Source organism: Neolamprologus multifasciatus, chromosome 15 (assembly GCF_963576455.1).
Source record: "Neolamprologus multifasciatus chromosome 15, fNeoMul1.2, whole genome shotgun sequence".
In the NCBI taxonomy this organism is placed as follows: Eukaryota; Metazoa; Chordata; class Actinopteri; order Cichliformes; family Cichlidae; genus Neolamprologus; species Neolamprologus multifasciatus.
The window spans coordinates 7,282,859-7,302,895 of record NC_140453.1 but is presented as its reverse complement, the minus strand read 5'-3'; the positions used below and the strand labels follow the sequence as shown (position 1 = coordinate 7,302,895).

At 42.6% G+C, this 20,037-nt stretch overlaps 2 protein-coding genes across 3 annotated transcripts; one reads left to right on the top strand and one right to left on the bottom strand.

Annotated features, from left to right (window-relative positions):
- The first annotated feature begins 100 nt into the window (after nucleotides 1-100).
- Nucleotides 101-7,135, top strand: LOC146501447 (uncharacterized). Of its 2 annotated transcripts, none has more exons than XM_085134055.1 (6): nucleotides 101-1,822; nucleotides 2,968-3,236; nucleotides 4,479-4,808; nucleotides 5,212-5,291; nucleotides 5,383-6,283; nucleotides 6,389-7,135. In XM_085134055.1, the coding sequence occupies exons 2-6, from the start codon at nucleotides 3,093-3,095 to the stop codon at nucleotides 6,644-6,646; spliced, it is 1,713 nt and encodes a 570-aa protein (XP_084990181.1). In that variant the 5' UTR covers nucleotides 101-1,822; nucleotides 2,968-3,092; the 3' UTR covers nucleotides 6,647-7,135. The 2 variants fall into 2 exon arrangements, with proteins under 2 accessions (XP_084990181.1, XP_084990182.1); XM_085134056.1 differs by having other exon boundaries at nucleotides 101-1,826.
- A 9,461-nt stretch (nucleotides 7,136-16,596) lies between these two features.
- Nucleotides 16,597-19,920, bottom strand: LOC146501446 (E3 ubiquitin-protein ligase rnf146-like). Its single transcript, XM_085134060.1, has 2 exons — nucleotides 19,667-19,920; nucleotides 16,597-19,095 (listed from the first exon to the last, which is right to left on the bottom strand). The coding sequence occupies exon 2, from the start codon at nucleotides 19,092-19,094 to the stop codon at nucleotides 18,024-18,026; it is 1,071 nt and encodes a 356-aa protein (XP_084990186.1). The 5' UTR covers nucleotide 19,095; nucleotides 19,667-19,920; the 3' UTR covers nucleotides 16,597-18,023.
- Between the last annotated feature and the right edge of the window lie 117 nt (nucleotides 19,921-20,037).

Here is a 20,037-nt window from a genome sequence, read left to right as displayed (position 1 = left end):
GCTAGTGGAACGCTAACATAATAATGCTTAATTTTATGCCTTAATGATGTTTAAACGGTTAAATTGCAAATAATAATAATAATTCACGCCCCTAAGTTGTCATAAATGGGAAAATTTGTCTTACAGAGAACAAAATTGTTTTCAACTGGACTGTAAAAATGTTTATTTCTGCTAAATGCAATTAAGCATTTTAACAAAGCGGACAGTGGAGATGTAGTTTTTGTAACAGTCTCAGATGGCCATCTGAGGAGCTGCAACTCCTCGTAGGCTTCATTTGTAAGCACTGGAAGTGTCCACGGGGTTAAAAACAGCCACCTCAGAGACTTATTGTAGTACAAACTTGCAGCACGACAGACATCATCAAAGAGTCCAGTTATATAATATGTCCTGTGTGTGTGTTTGTGTGTGTGGACGTTTTAAGATGTGTGCCTGTTTGAATCATAATAATAAATAGTCCAGTTTTTTTGTAGTTCATTCCTCACTGTGCGGGTAATAGCTGTGGATTTAAAGCCAACGGAGATATTTTGGCATATTTGTGCAGAACTTGTTTAAGCCAAAATGAAAGTGTGGTCATATAGGTTTTATTCTGACTGGATGCAATCTGAACCACTTAGTGCTACTTAGTACATTAGCTGTTGTAACAGGTCATGACGGCAGCGACATCGTCTTTAATTTGCGGAACAACACTTGCTGTGCCGCCCTGCTGTTGTTGTTGCCTCAAAGTAAAGTAAGGTGAAAGTTTGTTTCTGTCCCACCCCTGAATTGCTGAAGGGCTTAATTATTCATTTGGGAACACAACAGGTGGAAGACTAAGGCTGATTTCACACTGGAAGGAATTCTGATCATCATCATAAGAAGGGGTCAAGGACCCCAAAATTCCCAACAGGGTCTTGATTAGGGGTTGCTATTAGTAATTGATGGCGTGGCAGATGAACAGTAGCAACTGTCTTCAGATGTTCACCGCAACAGAATGAGTCACAGCTTTGGGTTACTCCAGGACATGGGATGAGTGTGTGCATATTTTACTTCTTTGCACCATTTGAAGCATAAATAATGTTATACATCTACTGAGTGTGTGGCTTGATTGTTAGTTTGACGTATTTTTTATATATATATTAAAGCTTTAAATATTAAATCTCTACAAATTAGATGTAAATGCTGTATTATTATTTTTATTATTGTTTGTGTGTTGTTGTTGTGTTTTTGTGACTGTCTCCAATAAAGATATTACTCCGTGTGACACATTATTACTCACAGTGTCACACGCACTCATTTGGCATCCCTTGGAAAAATGATTTGCAAGCTGGGCACGGTCACAAGGCAAAATCTGCCCAAGTATCCGAAAGCAGAGTAGCAACAGAGAAGCTGATTGGTCGAGAGACCGCAGCAGCTGAAATAGCTATGTAAACACTTTCCCCTCTCTCCGCGAGCCCCGGTAATTATAGCAGGGATGCTGGTGACGACAGTTTGTCCCATCGAGACTTCAAATGCTGGAATAAATTTGACATTATGATATTTGACCTCCGCCCCACGTAAACACCCGGGAGCGGTATAAAGTGTGGGTACCCCGGCTGGAACAGAAGTTGTTTACCCTTTAGCTCAACGCTCCCCGAGGAGGAGGACAAGGGGATCCTTTAAATTCAACCCCCGAGGTTGTTTTTTTTTTTTTTTACGTAACACGGTGGAGGCAAAAGCGAGGGGGACGCAGCGGAGAGAGGGCAGTTGAAAATAATTGGCGAGCAGGAACGGTTGAAAGGACCGAAGAGACCAGGGACTAGACTGAGGAGTTACACCCGAGAGCAGATAGAACTTTTACGTAGAGGTAGGTAAGAAAAGCTGTAAATTACTAAAGTGGGAAACTTTTTTATTTTATTTTATTTAGTTTTAATTATCAACATATACAAAATGAAAATTGAAAAAATAATTTTTTGTTTTCTTTAAAGATTTATTCTGAGTCATGTTCAGTTTGATCATTTTTCCTTTGGCTTAGTGTCGGGCATACTTTCTGTTCCCCTGTGTTCTCTCCCCTGTCCACAGGACGTGCAGTCACTTTACTATGCATAGTTACAAGATTATTAATATCTCTACTCTCACATCACAGATGGGAGGGAAGTGGCTGGTAAATTCGGGTATTTTCCACCAGGATACTTGTAATATTGAGTGGCGGCATCACCAACAACAACAACATCAGAGAAGCCTTGCTGTCTCAGTTTACCACAGCAGTTAGGCTCTTGCTCTTGGCTGGTTTTAGGGAACTGGCTCGCCGTCTTGGATGCATCTGAGGTGTTACGCAGTTTAATCTCCAGGAGGTCGTTTTTAATGTTGAGCCCCACTTAAGAAGCACTGAGCTCAAGTAGGATTTTAAGTGGTTCTTTAAAGGTCAGATGCAGAAGAGATAATGATTTTTTTAACCTTCTTACTAATAGACTCTGTCACAGTTTTGCGATTTTTGTACATTTATGTTTTTTTTTTAATGAGCAAATCTTATTGTAATGATTATCAGTATAAACATGATAGGTGGGTGTAGGATATAGGGTGGATATAGCAAAATGCATAACAGGTGACATCATGTGTGCACATGGGCACTCTGATTCATGAGTGAAATGTTTTTTCTTTGACACGCTGGGTCAGGCTGGAGGTCAAACTGACCAAGAGTTGAAACAGATGTCTGTGGCACTGTCGTGTAATAGTTTTGTCTACACGTGCTGCGTTGGTAGTTCTAACATGCCTGTAATTATTGGTGAAGAATTCCAAAAGCAGCTGTAAATATCTAAGTATTCAAGCCAAACCCAGATGAAAAAGCCTCGACTGAAAAAGTAGAAATGGGTTGATCAGCCTTTTGATTTCAGTGTCAGAAACTCCATAACAAAACCAGATTTTGGGCTACTTTATATAGAAATACATTGAAACACATTGAAATTAATCAACAACACTTGTTGTCTGTCTTCTATTTCTTTGACTTTTTAGTGTTTCCAGGCCATTAATCCTTCTGCCCCTTGCTTGCAACCCTTTGGTGACCTCTGACCGAAAAGTGAAACAGGAGAAAGGGGGAAAGTCATTTGAAAGAGTGTCTGGCTATTAAGCAGCCTGTCATGGCAGCTTTAGATCTGGAGCGAGGGCTTGAGCACAGTGGTTGTGGCTGGGGGCAAGAGAGACCAGAGCTGATGGACAACTTCGACTCGGAGATGCAGGAGTGGGAGGACCAGCTGCAGGACATTCAGAGGAAAATCGAAGAGGTGAGACGTTACATAAACAATGCAGGACTTTTAAATGTACAGATTGTATATAAAATATGGCAGTGGCCACTGTGATGTCACCCGTTAACTTGTGGACATTCATTCTGAAGCCTCAGCTTTAGTATTGTGATCATCGCTGTATTGTTGTGGAGCCAAACTGACCTTTGGCGTCACTAACCATGCTGCTAGCATTACCAAGGTGCATTAATGAATAATGAAAGGCAAATTTGGACATTTCATGTAACTGGTGGGTTGTACTGGGATCGTGTGCAGTTTTCTTGAAGGTGCATAAGGTAAAAATGTTTTTGATAAAACATTTTTATTTTTGCTCTACAGTTGTGCAGTTTAACATGGGTTTATGGCAGGGGTGTCAAACTTCAGGCCTCGAGGGCCAGGGTCAACACACCTGAATCAAATGATTAGTTCATTAACAGGCTTCTGGAGAACTTCAAGACATGTTGAGGAGGTAATTTAGCCATTTAAATCAGCTGTCTTGGATCAAGGACGCATCTAAAACCTGCAGGACACCGGCCCTCGAGGCCTGGAGTTTGACACCTGTGGTCTATGGGGATTAACTTTTGGTCGCAGCCTCAAGTGGTCATTTGAGGAACTGCACCAATCTCAGGTTAAACTTAGCCAAAACTGATCCGTAATGCAGATTTCTACAGACTCTGGGTCAGTGGGTGTAAATTGTACTTACTAATACTACAACCTACCGGTGTTGAAGTGCAAAAGTGAAATTCAGTAGATTTTTTTTTTTTTTAATAAATTTTTAAGATAAATGATGGTCCCGATGTTTAATTTAAAGTGGAGTTATTTTGTTTTTGTTGTTGTTTTTTCTTCCCAGTAAGATGTATCAGTTATCTCTCAACATGACCACGTGTGGTACATGTTGTGTTTTCAGTGAGGAGCTTTTGTGGCCCCTAGAGTGTGTGTTAATTGGAGTAACATGTTTGTTTGTGCTCCATAATAAACTGTTGGCAGCACACAAACTCACACAACCTCTTGGCCTTGTTGGAGCAGTGATGCAGACAAATGTTAACACGCTGATTAAACTGTGATGTGCTGACTGATATGTTGGACACACACACACACACTGTCTGAAAATGGATACCAAAGTATTGCACATTACAAAGATGCAAATTGAAACAGGTGCATGTGTGTAATGGAATTACGAGCTTGTCAGAAATCTAAGTTAGATTTTAAAGTAGTTTTGTAATCATTAATATCGCTGCTTTCCAGCTGTACAATGAAGTTCAGGCCCGCAGAGGAGCAAACGATATCGCCGCTGACAACCAGAAAAATGGCACCCCGTTGGAGTGTGGCCTGGGTCACCATGGCAATGGCCTTTTTGTGCCTGACCATCACAGAGAGAGCCACACTAGAGCTATAACTGTGCCACATCACTATAGTAACGGCTGCAGCTCCAGTGGCTACAGCTACCCTGTGACTCATCAGAACGGCTACGGGTTCTGCCACGCCAACAGCGTCTCAGAGATTGGCGACCTGCTGCAGGATTATTTGGGGGCAGGGAAACAAATGGGCCGGAAGAACAATGGAGCTCGCCACGTGGTAAGTAGAGGAAAGAAATTCTCTTATTTCCCTTCCATGTGCCTCATGTCGTTGGCATTTGCACGCCCGAAGGAACCCGATCAGTAAAAGTATAAGTAGGGCTTTGGTCAGGAGCATATTGATTACAGTTCCCTGCAAGTCTGCTTACACAGACAAGCTGCCAGATAGGAGCTAGTTTCACATTCTGTCCCTGTACCTGACAGCAGTGGAGAAGAAAGCCAACTTGCCAAGTGCAACAGGAAAGTACAGTAGATAAGAATAGATTGAGCTATGCTATATCGAGTGGTTGGGTTCAGTTTTGGTAAAAATACAGTAAAGGGTACCTTGCCAATGATCTTCCAGCAAATATAACAGCAGCATGTTGATACAGGGTTATTTTTATGTCACTTCTGATCTCTTTCAGCGCTTCAGTGACACAATCAAAGTGAGCCAGGACATCGCAGCATGCCAGGGTGAGATTGAAAGAGGATCTGGAGATAAAAGGTAAGAGGCTGTATGTGTTTTTCATCAACTCTTTATAGTCTGAGATGATTTTTGAGCCTTGTTTTGAGTTATTTTCTCTGTGCCGAACCAGGCTCGGTAAAGAACAGTTTTTCGGCAGCTTCGAGGAGACTGAAAACAGAAAGAACAGAGTGTCCCACATGAGAAACTCCCCCTGCAGAGAGAGTTCCCCCAACAAAGAAAACTCAGCCAAGCCCCCTCTTGGACAAAGGGATGCTCCTTCTGCGCAAGCACGCTCGCAACTCCAAGGGACTGCAGAATCTCCCGCTCTGGACAGGAAGTCCTTCAGTGCAGGTGTCATGGGTGACAGGAAATGCAGCAGCCCCTCTGTTCTCAGGAAGTTTGGAGCCATGCTGCAGGAGAACGAAGGTAAAATGCTGACAGAATCTGGAGTGGTTACCCATCGGGGGCCAGCTCCAGAAGCAAAGTGCACCACTCCCAGCTGTCAGCGCAGAACCCTGGGAGCCGCTGCAGTCGCCGGCAGGTTGCCCACCCGCGTGCCTACCCAGAAGTGCCAAACGGATTCTGACATGCTGACAGCAGAGATAGAGCCCAGCCAAGATCGGGGGTTAGCATTAGACCCTGGAAGGCAGAACTACAAGGATCAAAGAGGAGGGTACAGCAGTTCCAAAGGATCCCAGTCTGGTCCCCAGCAGTCTCAGAGGAGATCACAGGTGGCAGGGATCCCAAAGATTAGACCCAGAGCTCACAGTGGGGCAGACAGAGATGGAGGACTGGCTCGAGAGAAATCAAGAAAGGCTACAGTGGAGCAAGCGGAGCCCAAAATGGAGCACAGGGTTTCAAGTGCTCCCTCTGTAATCTATAGGGGAATGTTATCAGGACAGGAGTCGACTCGTTATGGCCAGTTGAGGGATGAAGGACTCATTGAACTGCTGGACATGCTGGAGATCCAACACGAGTACAGCTCCAATCCCAGAACAGGATACAAACCCTACAGACAGGAGCCACAACAGGTAGGTAAATTTCTGCTTCTTTTTTTTTACTATAAATTCGATAAACCTGTAAAAAAAAAAACCTGTAGTACACCCTAACACGCGTACCACTGTGTTTGTAACCAGACAAACCAAGCTGAGTTGTCACCAGCCACGCCTAAGAAGAGCTTCTCTCGCCCTGCACGGCCGGCCAACCAGCGACCTCCTTCCAGATGGGCCAGCCGCACCCCTCCTGCCAGAATCACCGCCCCCTCAGGCCCAATCTACCGCCCACCAAGCCCACTCACTCGCCCCCCTAGCCCCATGACCAGAACCCCAAGCCCTGCCATGAAGCACCGGCTTCTTATTTCTTACTCTCATCCTACTGAGACCGTCATTATGTAATAGTTCCATTCGAACTGAGCTTGTTCCCTTCCTCTTTTTTTGTAAATAATTTCTATCAAACAAGAGCGCTTCATTTTTGTTGTGAGATAAAACACATCCACTACATTCTCCAGTGCTGCTGTGGCTTTTAAATCCTTCTGTGCCTAAACTTTGCCAACACATCATCATATCAGCTTTGTTGTAATCCTGCATCGTATCTATAAACTTCTTTATTTTCTTTTTGTATTGAATTTCAGGTGTTTTCTGTGTAATGTGACGAAGCATGCAGCCCTGTTTTGAGGGTGCATGCCCACGTGTTTGATCCTTACGGCTGCTGTATTATCGACCGTTCTCCCAGCGGCCACTCCTCTAACAACAACAGTGTGTTGTACTGTATCATATTGTCAAAATATATTTAAGATGTTGAAATAACAGCTGTGACAAATGACTATAATATGCCTTTAATGTATTTTTTTCTTGGTAATAAATATGACAGTGCTTTGACATAAAGACTCGTCTCTCTCTGCGTTGAAGGATTGCATTGTCTCACTCCATTAATATTGGCTCATATTGCAGGACGTTGCCCGCTGATGCCTGCTGATATCCAATCACAGCATGCCAGTGAGATGGCAGCTCGTCCAGAGCTAGGCGGCTTTGCAAATGAGCTAATTGCCCGCCATCTTCAATAAGTTAGTTGAAACAAGCTATGTGATTACATTTTACAGCTTCCAGATTGGCATATGACACAGTTTTGATTTGTTGGGTTTAATCATGTTCTTAAAAAAAACATGAAATGATGATGCTGTTAAGCACATAAACACCGTGCAGCGTCCGTTCAAGGGCAGTTACGTTACCTGCCGTTGTCGGGATATTCAGCGTGCGGCACGGGCAGAGATGACGTCGCATGCTTTGTGTTTCTCACCTCATCATTCTCTCATCAACAACCTCTGGGGCACCTGACACCTGCTTTGGGGCAGAGGAAGGAAACACATTGACACACTCACAAGTTTACACACTGGCGCTGAAAGAATATTTGCATTACATTAAAAAAAAGCATTCATATCACACAGTTTCTGCACCAACCAATATCATTTTTAGACGTATGCACATATGTTCGTGCCCTGCTACGCCTTTTGCCCCATTTTACAGGGTATTTGAAGTGTGAAATGTCATTTAAAAAGCTGCATGGGTGCGTGGAAGACTCTTGGGCCTGTGTTTCATTTCATGCCTGTCACCCAACCTCTCAGTGCTATGTGGCACCTCAGACAGAAATAGCAAGCGTGACGTGTGTTTTGGTGCCAGAAATCTTATCCTGCTGTCTTTAGGAGTATAAATAAAAAGCAGGAAGGGAGTTTTGGCTCCTCACTCTGTCTCCTTAGCTCTTTATCTTTTATCTTATTTATCTCCTTTTCTGCCTCCTCAGGTAGAAATGCCTTTAGATTCTGGGTTTCACCTGCTCATCTGGGACATAATTTTGCCCCTCACTCATTTTCTTTTTTTAAAGTAATTTTATTTTGTGGTTTTTGGGTTCATTTGTGTGTGTCTGTGTGTGTTTTGCTTTTTTAGGCACATTATAATAGTTCCCCTTATCATTCCTCTGTCTGGTATCAAAATGACATCTCTCTTCCTGTATCCTTGTTACAGCATTACTCATTGGTCTTCCCGCCTCTGCTTCCAGGTTCTTTGTGTGAGTAAATGACAGCCCATCTTACAGGTTGGCACCTCCACATGCTGCATGACAGCTGGCCATCTCCGCTACCCTCATCAGGCCCCCTACTAACTCGACCTCCCACCTGCATAGGTGAGCTTTTAAACAGGAAATCCGCAGTAGAAAGTGTGAAAAAGCAGTGTTCTTTGCCATGTACGTCTTCTCCTTCTTCACCCTCCTAGTCCAGCCTGCTCCCCCTTTATCCCTGCCTCCCTGAATGAAAGACACTGCTATCAGACCGGCACAGCATGGCAGAGCCTGGCACAACATGCTCTCCACTGGAAAGGCTATTCATGTGAGCAAAAGCAGACACATGCCAGTGGGGAGAAAGGAAGAGAACACAGGAGCAGACAGCTGAAGTGTCGCCTTGGCTTACTTGACGTCAGCAACCAAGTTAACACACCCAAGGGGGTTACGCCCACTAAAAGATACTTTTAGTTTTACATCATCACACCTCGGACAGCCTCTACTTTACGCAACTACTTTACGAGTTATGCAACTTTTATTATATGCTATAAAAATGCCAAACACATTCATTCATGACACATGTACAGTGCTGAACTGTCCTTTTCAATGATTTGCTATTGCGTATATGCGTGTGTGTGTCCACAGCATGTCTTTTATCCTGTCTTCCTTCTCTCACCCCAACCGGTCGCAGCAGATGGCCGCCCCTCCCTGAGCCTGGTTCTGCCGGAGGTTTCTTCCTGTTAAAAGGGAGTTTTTCCTTCCCACTGTCGCCAAAGTGCTTGCTCATAGGGGGTCATATGATTGTTGGGTTTTTCTCTGTATCTATGAAGCGCCTTGAGGCGACTTTTGTTGTGATTTGGCGCTATATAAATAAAATTGAATTGAATTGAATTGAATTGAGATCGTGGGAGCAGCCCAGACAAGGCAGCACTTTACCCCCTTAGAGAATCGAACCTGTGGCAGTGATTGCCAACATTTACATCTATCCTCACCTCTGTTAAGAGAAAACACGTGTATCAGTCTTTCAGACATTTATCCAGACTTGGACTGAGCGTAATCTTGGACTAAAAAGAAAAGATAAAAGAAAAAAAGTTTTACAGACCAATTTACAACTGGTCTAAATCAATGTCTGGAAAACTGAGTTTATTTTACAGGAGCAACTTATAGTCTGTTTCATACTTAATATTAGCTTTATTCACAAATAAATCCTGCTTGCTAGAAGCATCACTCTTAGGCATCGTTTTTACAGCATATCACAGTCAGCCACAGTCATGTCATGATGCTCTTTACTACAAGGTGAAGACCATACAATAGAGAGAAAACACCAACAATCAGATGACCCCATATGAGTAAATGCTTGGTGACAGTGGGAACAAAAAACTCCCTTTTAACAGGAAGAAACCTCCCGTAGCACCAGACTCAGGGAGGGGCAGCCATCTGCCACTACCAGTTGATGGCGAAGGTGTAATTAATAAAATTACAGATGTCTTCCTGATGGAACTGAGGCATCAATATTGTTAAAACACCTCTGTTTATCTTGCAGTCTCCAATCAGAACGTGGTTAAAATGATCTATGATATGCATAATTTGCACACACAACTATTTTTGCTGTACATGTGATGACTTTTAATGCCAGAGCTCATCTAAAACAGGGATTATCTAGAAGAAATGGTCTTCCATCCCTCTGTGTGAGGACTGATGATGTTCTGTGTGCACATGTGCCGGTTTTAGGGTTTTTTTCCAGTAATTTTTCAGCATCCACAACAAGAAGACCAAGAAACTGGGTCACATAAAAGGAATGTGGTTGTTTTTAATGTTACCTTTCCACAGAACGCATGCCAGCATTTCCGCTGTGGAAAAATGCCTATTACAAGTGTTAAATATATCTCACTGAGTCTCTGGTTGATGGCATAATGTTTTCTTAGATGTCTTAAGAATGTGAGAATCTCACATTCCTTCCTGTCACTTCTTAGCCACATCCACCTGTCCTCTGTCCTCTGCTCTCCACCCCTGTCCCGCCTCTCTAAAGCTGGGCTTGGGGAGTCTTCAGTGAAATCCCCAGCATGTGTCAGTTGCTCCTGCAACAGACTCAAAATAGTTGACAGTCATTAATTTTGAGTTCATCTCACAAAATTGTGAACAGGAGAGCAGCAGGGCCAAAATAAGCGTAAAGGAGGACAGATCAGCTGAAACTGAGCCGTTTTACAGCCGTTTTCACAAGCTCTCTCATTGCATTATATAGCTGGATTTCTCGTGTTAAAATTTAACAGACAAGAAATGTTTGCATGTCTCAAACAACAGGCATGTCTCTGTCCTCTCATTGGCATCCACCTGCCACTGCACACGTGAGCGCGCAGCTGCAGAAACAAGCAGGGTTCGACTGACACCTGTTTTGTTCAGTCTTTTCAGACCTTTTGCTAAATGCTCTTTCAGAGATCTATGCGAACCTGAAATTTCCTGTCACACATTTGTAAATGAAGTTATCTTCTTGTCTCTCAAAGATATTGGGTGATAAGAATTCACACATTTTCAGCAGCTGCTGAGCCTGCTCCTCTCGAATCCCTGTATCGGTAACACGTAAAAAAAATGGATTTCAAAGCTGCTGTACATCTCCCAGGAGTGTTGACAGCCTAAATTATGAATTTGAGGGTCAACTCTGTTAGGCCAGAGGTGTAATTTCAAATTCCACTGCTCCACGCTTCCATTTTGTGCTCCTTTTAACCATATGGCACAAAATGTCCCGTTAGACTGGAGGTGGTGTCACAGTTTGTTCTGCTCTATCTTCGTCCACCTGTCCAAACTGTCAGTGTGCCTGCATCTGTCCATTGAACCAGCCGTCTCAAATGCCAGATGATGAGTGCAGCAGTACAAGAGGTTGGACCATTAAGGACAGCCAGGGGGGAGCCTAAAGTGTTCTTGAAAATTCCAGAACCCTTCATTAAAATAGAATGGGGCCTAAATATCTCCCCTTTGAAAGACGACCCATTAGGGTCGTCTTTCAAAACAAGAGCGGGGCGCTCTCGTGGGATTAGCTGGTGTTGCTTGGCAGAGGTGACTATAGTGGTCCATTTATTGTGTGACGAATGACCAATTTTAATTTGGTGGTCAGCTGGGAGCGGCAACATGGCTGCAGGACTGGCCTGTGGCCCATTCATGTGCCCATGTTCGCGTCAGATAAATGTTCCTGGACATACACATCACCAAGGAATGTCGTCTGTTTTGCAGGTACATGCTGTTGACTGCAGTAATGCATTGGTGCAATGTTGTCATGGACTTTTTCCCCTGAAGAAAGATTCTCAACCAAGATTTTATGCTACATGGCTCCGTCCATTGGCCCCTGATTTTGGTAAAATCGTTCTGTACCATTAGTGGAAAACGACACCGAAGCATGTATTCAACCCTATGCTTGACTGTGGGGATGGTGTTCTTTGGGTCATACTCAGCATTTCTAAAACCAAAGAGCCCAATTTTGATTTCATCTGACCACAGCACTTTCTTCCAAGCTCTTTCTGAATCATTTATTTGTTCACCTAAAAGCAGAGTGACCTTGCAGCTACTGGAAGATTCAGTCTATTGCAGTCTAGTGTATTATTAATGGCATTCTTGGTCACTGTAATCCCGAATGTCATTAGATCATTAACAAGCTACAGGGGAGTTTTAGAGTGTTCTACCACCTTTCTCGTGATCATTCTCACCCCAGAAGGAACAATCTTGCATGGGAATTTATTTAAATTTTATGTAACTTTGTTAATGTGGATTTTTGGTTGATATTGTGTTTCTCTCCATTGAAATGAAACTTTCATTTTTCATTTAATTTATTTAGAAGAGGGCAAACTTACAAATTCATTGGATGACCAAATAATTATTTCCCCCACTGTATAAACTAGAGAGCAGCTAGATCTCTAAAGAACATTTCTTCCTGTGCAAAAGCTAATATCAGTGCCTTAAACTGTCAGCTCAGTACTAACTTGTCTAGTTCTCCCTTTAGCCTTCATTTGGTAGCACGTAGACACCAAACGGAAAATACAGTGTGCAATCACATTAAACTGTTTTTAGAAATGGAGAAGACTCATAATATAAACTTTACGATCTTCATAGTAATAATGTGATACGTCACTGTTATAAATGGTTCAGTAGCACTGGGCTTAGTGAGGCATGTTACTTGATAGGCTAATGGTGTTAGGTCGATGAGCGTTACAGTAGAAGTGAAGTCATTCTTGGCTCCTGCATGAGTGAGGTACCTTGTCTGTGAATCTCTGCATTATGGTTAGAAATACTGATGACCTACTGTGCATATATGCATAGACACATCATGCACAGCTGCAAGACAGAGGCCACATGCTAATGGCTCTTGTAACAGTCTAAACAGTGTACTAACATCTTTTATTCTCTTACAAAATAAACATTTTAATATTCAATAGAATTTGTATAAGAAAACCTGAGCCTGTATTTAATGGACTCAACCAATCTACCATGTTCAACAAAATAAGGTTAGAAACAATCCCCACAATAACAATGCTCCACTCTGGGCCTCAGGGTGGTGAGAGTTGTATGACGAGACTATTTGTGGATGTATTGGAGACAGGGTATGTATTTTATGTAGTGTGAAAAGTTAGGCTACAGAAGGCATTTGACCAGTATATGAGGTTCACATGAGATCGTTAGAGGGCAGCTACGTGTCTGAAAACATATAGCAGGCTTGTCTCCCGTCTGTCTGCCTGCACTCAGCAATAGCCATATCATATAGTGCATGCCCAGACCAGAAGTAGCCATGACCTCTCATCATGGATGCAATGAGACTCACAGTCGGGTTTAAAAAAAAAAATGAATTCAGAAAGACATCTTTGTTTCTATGTCAACATCATGTCTGCTCTTCTTCATTTGTCCTTCATGCTATTTTCACGCTAATGCCACATCTCATCTTCCGCCCCAGCAGATGTTCAATCTAAACACAGTCTCTGTTTCTGTGTAAAAGCAAAAAGAGCACAATGTAAGATATATGTTATTATTCATGTTATTATTCATTAGTTGTTCAGTGATTATATTTATGATGTTTTGACTGTTGCACAAAAATATATCAGTCAGAAAAGAATACACTGCTACAGTGGTGAGGTAATGCAAGTTTTTTTTAAGTACTTGACAGAGTTTAGCCTTCATGTGTAAATGAATGGAACACACACAAGACAAGTATCAGCTGTGTTCAGGTATAGGTCTCCAAAAAATTGAAAGCTACTGAAATCAATATTTTCATAGAAACAATAGACAAATTGCATGTAATGTAAATGCAACTGGTTGTGGTGACAAGCACCCATAGATATACTCCTGAGCTTGCGGAGCCTCTCGGTTCCAAGCAGGCGTTGTGTTTCAGTTATGTGGAAAACTGATTTACTGTATTGGTTTGGTTGTCGGCTACAACTGGAAGGTATTTTTAAAGAACAAGAAAATCATAAAACTCACCATAAACTACCTTCTCAGCAACACGTGATACTTTGAATACTATTTTTTGCAATACACATAAAAGGGAAAAGAAAAGAAAATATACTGACCTCAGAAGGTGGTAAGGCCCAGTCTCCCCATCAATCTGTCAATGTTACGCAGTATTTAAAGCTTTAATTTTGGGGGGTACATCTCTTGGCACCACAGAATTCAGGCACACTTTCTTGATATGCACTTAACTGTAGTTTTGTAGTAAGGCTCACTGCTATATTGATAACTGCACTGTTGCACTCAGGTCATTTCTTTCAGAAACTCTTTAGCTGGATCCCTGCGCATTTTGCTGAACTCCACCTCCACAGCTTGAAGATGCTTGGTGATGCAACTCCTGGCAAAAATTTGCAGTCACCACACTTGGAGGATGTTCAGTCAAGATAGCGATATTAAAAATGAGTACTTTAGCTCAGGTTGAGCGGTTTGTAGGAATGTTAGAGAGGCATCCTGAGATGGTTTGGACAGTGGATATACTGGGCAAATGATGATGAAAAGATTCATGGATGCAGTGAAGGAGGACACGCAGAAGGTCGGTGTGACAGAATAGGAAGCTAGGAATGGGGTGACATGGAGGTAGATGATCTGTGAACAACTATTCTATATAATTATTTTAATTAATGGAATATTTCTGGAAGGCAGCACGGTGGCACGGTGGTTAGCACTGTTGCCGCACAGCAAGAAGGTCCTGAGTTCAATTCCAACATCAGGCCGGGGTCTTTCTGTGTGGAGTTTGCGTGGGTTTCCTCCGGGTACTCCGGCTTCCTCCCACCGTCCAAAGACATGCAGCTTGTGGGGATAGGTTAATTGGATAATCAAATTGTCACTAGGTGTGAATGTGTGAATGAAAGTGAGTGCGAATGGTTGTCTGTCCCTGTGTGTTGGCCCTGCGACAGACTGGCGACCTGTCCAGGGTGTACCCTGCCTCTCGCCCTATGACAGCTGGGATAGGCTCCAGCGCCCCCCGCGACCCTAAAAAGGATAAGCGGAAGCGGATGGATGGATGGAATATTTCTGTCCAGATCCAAAGTTAAACCATTATCAACAAAAACAGAAAAACATCAAAGCCTGACATCCCTGGTTGACGTATGGACTTTACTAATAAAAGCAATTTTCTCAATCAAACTGAGTCCAACTTTCTCAAAGAGCAGTTGATGGATAAACTTGGAGCCAGAATGGATGTTTTTTTTTTATCAGATTAAACTCTTCAGCCAATACAAATTTATGATTAACTTCTGATCATTCACAGGCCATGCTTCATTTTCATTCTGTTTTCTGGTTTTCATTTGATCACATTTCTTACAGTTCTGTCAAATGATGTTTGAATACAAAAATGTTTTTGTCATATTGACTTTGTTTATTTCATAAAGTCAAACTGCTAAATGAGCATCCTCTAAGTGTGGTGATCCCATATTTTTCTTTAGTGCTAAGCATTGCCAGAAACAGAATGGAGCCTGCCAACACATATGAATGGCAAGTCATTTGTATTCCAATCAGGGTATCCTCTATCTGGCTTATTTGCCATAAAGGCCTGTATGATGGTGGTTATCTATGAGCAGGTTTTCCTGTCTCTGCAGAGGACTCCTGAAGCCTTTTTAGAGTGACAGCTAGTTCTTGCTTACCTCCTGAAACAAAACACACCTTACATAGTCACTTATCATGGTCAGAAGTTTGTTTTGTTTAACTGTTAACATGACTAAAAACTACAAACTGAGTGTTAAGTTTTTACCCATTTACAACTTTATAAAGTATACAAAATTGTGTTTGAATGCTTTCCAAAACTGCTGAACGAATGAAGATGTGCTTTTTTTCAAAAACAAAAAAAAATTGCATTCACTTATTTTCCAGGCTGCAGATGAAAATTATTTTACCCAGGAACAGAAACACGACATCTGGCCACCATCGCCACTGACTAAAAAGTGCACACAGCTTTGTGAAAGCTCTGAAAAGACACAGACAAAGTCTGGCCCACAGAGCCATGTTTCTAATTCAAGTCACAGTCCAACTGCACGCATCAAGCCTGCGGTTTTCTTCACTTGGCAAATGCTGCAGCTCAGCGGCTTTGGTGGGGTTTCAGAGCATCATATAAATAAATCCAAAGGGCAGAAGGGTCCGGAGCCCAGTGTTTAAGTCACAGCCTTTAGTGATGCATACAGACTAATGCGTCAAACTAAAGCAAATGTGAGCAAGACTTTGATGGAGATACAGTGGGAGTGCAGTGGTGTTAACCGTTAGTCTGTTTGTACCTTTTAAAGGCTGTGAATACGTTGATGTTTTGGATTGGATCAGCTCCATTTTACTGAAAAATGTGCAGGGAACCCAGAATTTATACAAATAAATTTACATGTTGCTCATGGATTATAGAAAAGGCAGTAATGATTTTAAACAGACAAACTGAATATTTCTGTCCACTTAAGATTCTTAATCATTTAAGAACAAATAAATGTTAAATAAAAACTCAAGTATTCACTTTTGACACAAACTGCAGCTGAATTCAGGAACTTTCCAGTACAATGTATGCTTGAGTTAGTAATTCCAATGTTAAAAATGTTATTATTCACAATAGGCACAAAAATACTCTTAGTTGCATCACGGGCAAGGTTTCAACCACCCAGTCCGTATGGAGCTGCTTAAAGGTTTCAGAAATCTGAGCAACACCTCCATCTTGTGGACTCTTGAAACAGATTAAATCCAGGACACTCCTTACAAACAAGTCCATGGATCAGAGCTTCCAGTCATCCCACAATCCTCTAATGCACTGAATTACATATTCATCCATCATAAAAGAAAATGAACACCCCCATCATATGACTTTAAATCACAGATAAACAATTTTAATAACTTGACAAAAACACCACAAGGGAAACATTCAGACTTCAGTAAGACAGGTACAGCAAAAACGTAAAAGCTGAAGTAAGAACATGGGGAGGGAAGGCGTCATGAGGGTGACAGAGCTTGTGAGGACAGTGTGAGCTCATTCAAGTACACGTCAATGCCAAAGCTTTGATAGTAGCCCTGTGACAAGAAATAGAAATCCAAATGTGTCTCTCTACATATATAACCCAACACTTTCCAGTGGTTCTGCCAATAGCTTTTCAACACCCAACAGTGCTCACAACAAAAGAAAAAACACATCATTATCAAATAAGACTATCACACTAAACCAGGGGGAAACATGGCCTCCCTCCTCTAATACACACACGTGCACGCACATACACAGAAACTCAAATTTAAATAGCTAATAATTAGATCCCGATTAAGCTTAAAAAAAACTAATCATCACAGCAAGTAAGCAGTTTCAATCCTCTGTAACTTTTGCTACATTTTAGGCTTGATTTTTTTAAACCATCACTCTAAAAATGGAGAAAAGAGGAAAAAGCATTTAGATATACATAAATCAGCCACATTAACAATGAGCTCATAAAATTGGTAAATAGAGAATCATTGAATTTCAAAAGGGCTGTATTACGCTGTCACATCTTATGATAAGGCAGTGAGCTTATGGTAGATTATAGACTGGATACCTTTCTAAAGCACCTCACTTTTTTGTTTTAGGAACAAGCCTGCTATTGCATAACCACCGAGCCATGAACTGCAAACTGTGTACGACTATAACAACGACCATAAAAAAAAAATTATATTCCTTTCTAAGGTTTTAGTTGTTTCTGCTCATGAGAGAGGAGTACAACAAAGGTAACATGAGAGATCAACCTATATCAGAGGTGTTATGATGATGTTAGCTATTACATTATCCCACACGTAGCAATTTCATATAATATCTATGTAAAAATGTTAATTTGCTTCAGGTGACATGAACTGGGGAAAGTATGCAAGTCTGCAAGCTGAATTACTTGCATTACAACTTCAGTGGAAATTTTGCTAAGAGTCATAAAATGGATTCTCTAAACTCTCTCAAAACTGGAGGACCTGATTCCAGCTACCGCCTCGCTTTTACTACTCTCTATATTTTCATGAATTTGGTCTGAACACAGCTCAACAGACACAGGGCCACCGACAAGATGAAGTTTACATTAAAGTGGAGGGAGAATTTTAATTATTCCAACAATAATTTCAGGATAATGTTTGGCACATCAGTCAACAGGTTAATCACCCAGTGACACAGGTAACAACACATTCAAAAGGTATTGCTCCATCCATGGGATCTTTTAAAGATGCATACTGGTTTTTAAACTTTTTTGCTGAACTGATGAGAGTTTGAGAACTTTTCAAATGTTCCAGTCACACTTCTGTCACAGTGCACTGCCCATCAGGACTACGTGAGCGGAGACTGAGTGTAGAGCTAGAAGGCCTGCCCCTTGGAGGGACTCTGGTTGGCTGGATCTCTCTTAGCGGCCTCTGCCTATGTCTTCTTCGTGCCACTGATTCTTCTCGATCTCTCTCGCACTCCTTCTCGTCCTCACTCTCACTGTTGCCAGATGCAGATTCGTACATCTGAAGCTCGTCATCGCCTTCCACCTCTTCACCCTCAGGCTGGCTGATTAGAAGCTGAGAAAAAGATGCCTCCAGGGTCGAAGGTGACAGAGACAGAGGACTGGTGAGATGATGACGCCCCAGGAGTGTTTGAGGTCTAACAGGGGGGCAAGACACAATAACAGGAAAGGAAGACTGCGATTGGCCAGCAGAGTCCGAGCCATCAGCTGAGCTGACACGCTCTGTTGCTGCCGGAGCAATGACAGGTAAAGCAGGAACAGGGGTAGGTTCAGGGTCTAACCTTAATCCCGCCACCCCCTTTTTAGGAATATCTAGAATGTCCCTCTTTATCTTGCGCCTGCGACCATGCTCATTTCTGCGGTACTGGACCATGTTTTCCAGATCAGCCACATAAAGAAACCCCGCAATCAGCATCTCTGTGCTCTTTCTGCCCTTGGCGAAGGCCTCCTCTAGCTCTCGGCTTGTCCTCTCATCGTACTGCCACCAACCGTTGCGTCCTTCATAGTACCATGCATAGTCTCCGCAGGATTCACCTCCTACTCCCCCGCTTCGGCTCAACCCAGAAGCCGCTGCCTTCAGTTCTTCAGGTGACAGGAGAACGGGCCGCTCCAGGAAGTCCTCAGGGATTTCCTGTCGGCAGAGAGCACAGCGCTTGCTATGCCAGGAGGCACCTTTCACGCACAGGAAGCAGAAGACATGGCAGCAGGGGAGGCGTACAGGATGGACGCAGCTCTGCAGGCAGATGGCACACTCTGGGGTAGTGCTGGTGCTGGTGGAGGCAGCATCTCCCACTTCCTCAATGAGCTTGGAAGGTCGCAGGGCGTTTGCTGAGAGGTCCACTTCTCCACAGCCTGCCATGCTGCAGGGAGAGAGTCACAGCACAGCTGATGGGACATGCATGCTGCAAGCTGAACAGATTTAGTGACTCACTGACAAAAACATGGGAATGCAGCCCAAGTTAGCATGCGCTGCTCTGCTGACACTTCTGGGAACGCCCTCGTTCGCATATAGCACAAGACTGTTTTCAGGGCAAATATCCCCCTTTGAACATTACTTCCCAAATAACTGTTGCTTTGAAAGCCTAAATATTACAAACAACAGACAGGCCAGCATACTTCTCGTGACTTTATCGGTCTGCAAATAGAACAACAAAGGCCTCTCTGTTTGGCAGAGCTAATGTAGCCACCCAGCTAGGCTACTGTTGTGCTAACGTCAGTTTTTCAGCCCCAAGTTGTATAAACAGATATAAAACTACTTGTCATAATGTTAAACTCTGGCATTGCTTTTGTGACTGTAACCAATTTACAGTCGGATAAGTTAAATCATTCATTCAGCCAAAGTTAGCCTGCTAGCTCCAGCAGTGCATGTAGCTAGCCTGCTAGCTGTCAGTGTGTCTCCGGGCTGCTAAAGTTGCCTATAAATATACTCACCTGAACTTGGGATACCTCGAGAAGCGTCCTCAGCTGAAGGCCAGGTTGAGATATTTCCACAGCATTTATATTTGGTTATGAAGTTATGTATGACAGGAAATGACTGTGTTGCTACGTTAGTTGAGCTCTGTGCCCTGCCCAGCTAACTTCAGTACTGCTGGATGTGCTGCAAACACTTTCCAGAGGTGATACATATGTTGTGTAGATCTGGTGTGTGTGGCTGCACAAAGTAGGTAAAAAAAGGAGTGTATTTCACAGTAAAAGAGGGCTTCATTAAACCTGTAAAGAGTTATGGTTTAGTATGTTGTACACCTTAAAAAAGAACTAACTTTATTTAATTTTTTTTTTAAATAACTGCGATTTACTTAAGA

Coding starts and splice junctions, on each gene's coding strand:
- LOC146501447 (XM_085134055.1), top strand. CDS start 3,093: ATGGCAGCTTTAGATCTGGAGCGAGGGCTTGAGCACAGTGGTTGTGGC. Junction 4,809..5,211: donor ACAATGGAGCTCGCCACGTG/GTAAGTAGAGGA, acceptor GATCTCTTTCAG/CGCTTCAGTGACACAATCAA. Junction 5,292..5,382: donor AGAGGATCTGGAGATAAAAG/GTAAGAGGCTGT, acceptor GTGCCGAACCAG/GCTCGGTAAAGAACAGTTTT.
- LOC146501446 (XM_085134060.1), bottom strand. CDS start 19,094: ATGGCAGGCTGTGGAGAAGTGGACCTCTCAGCAAACGCCCTGCGACCT.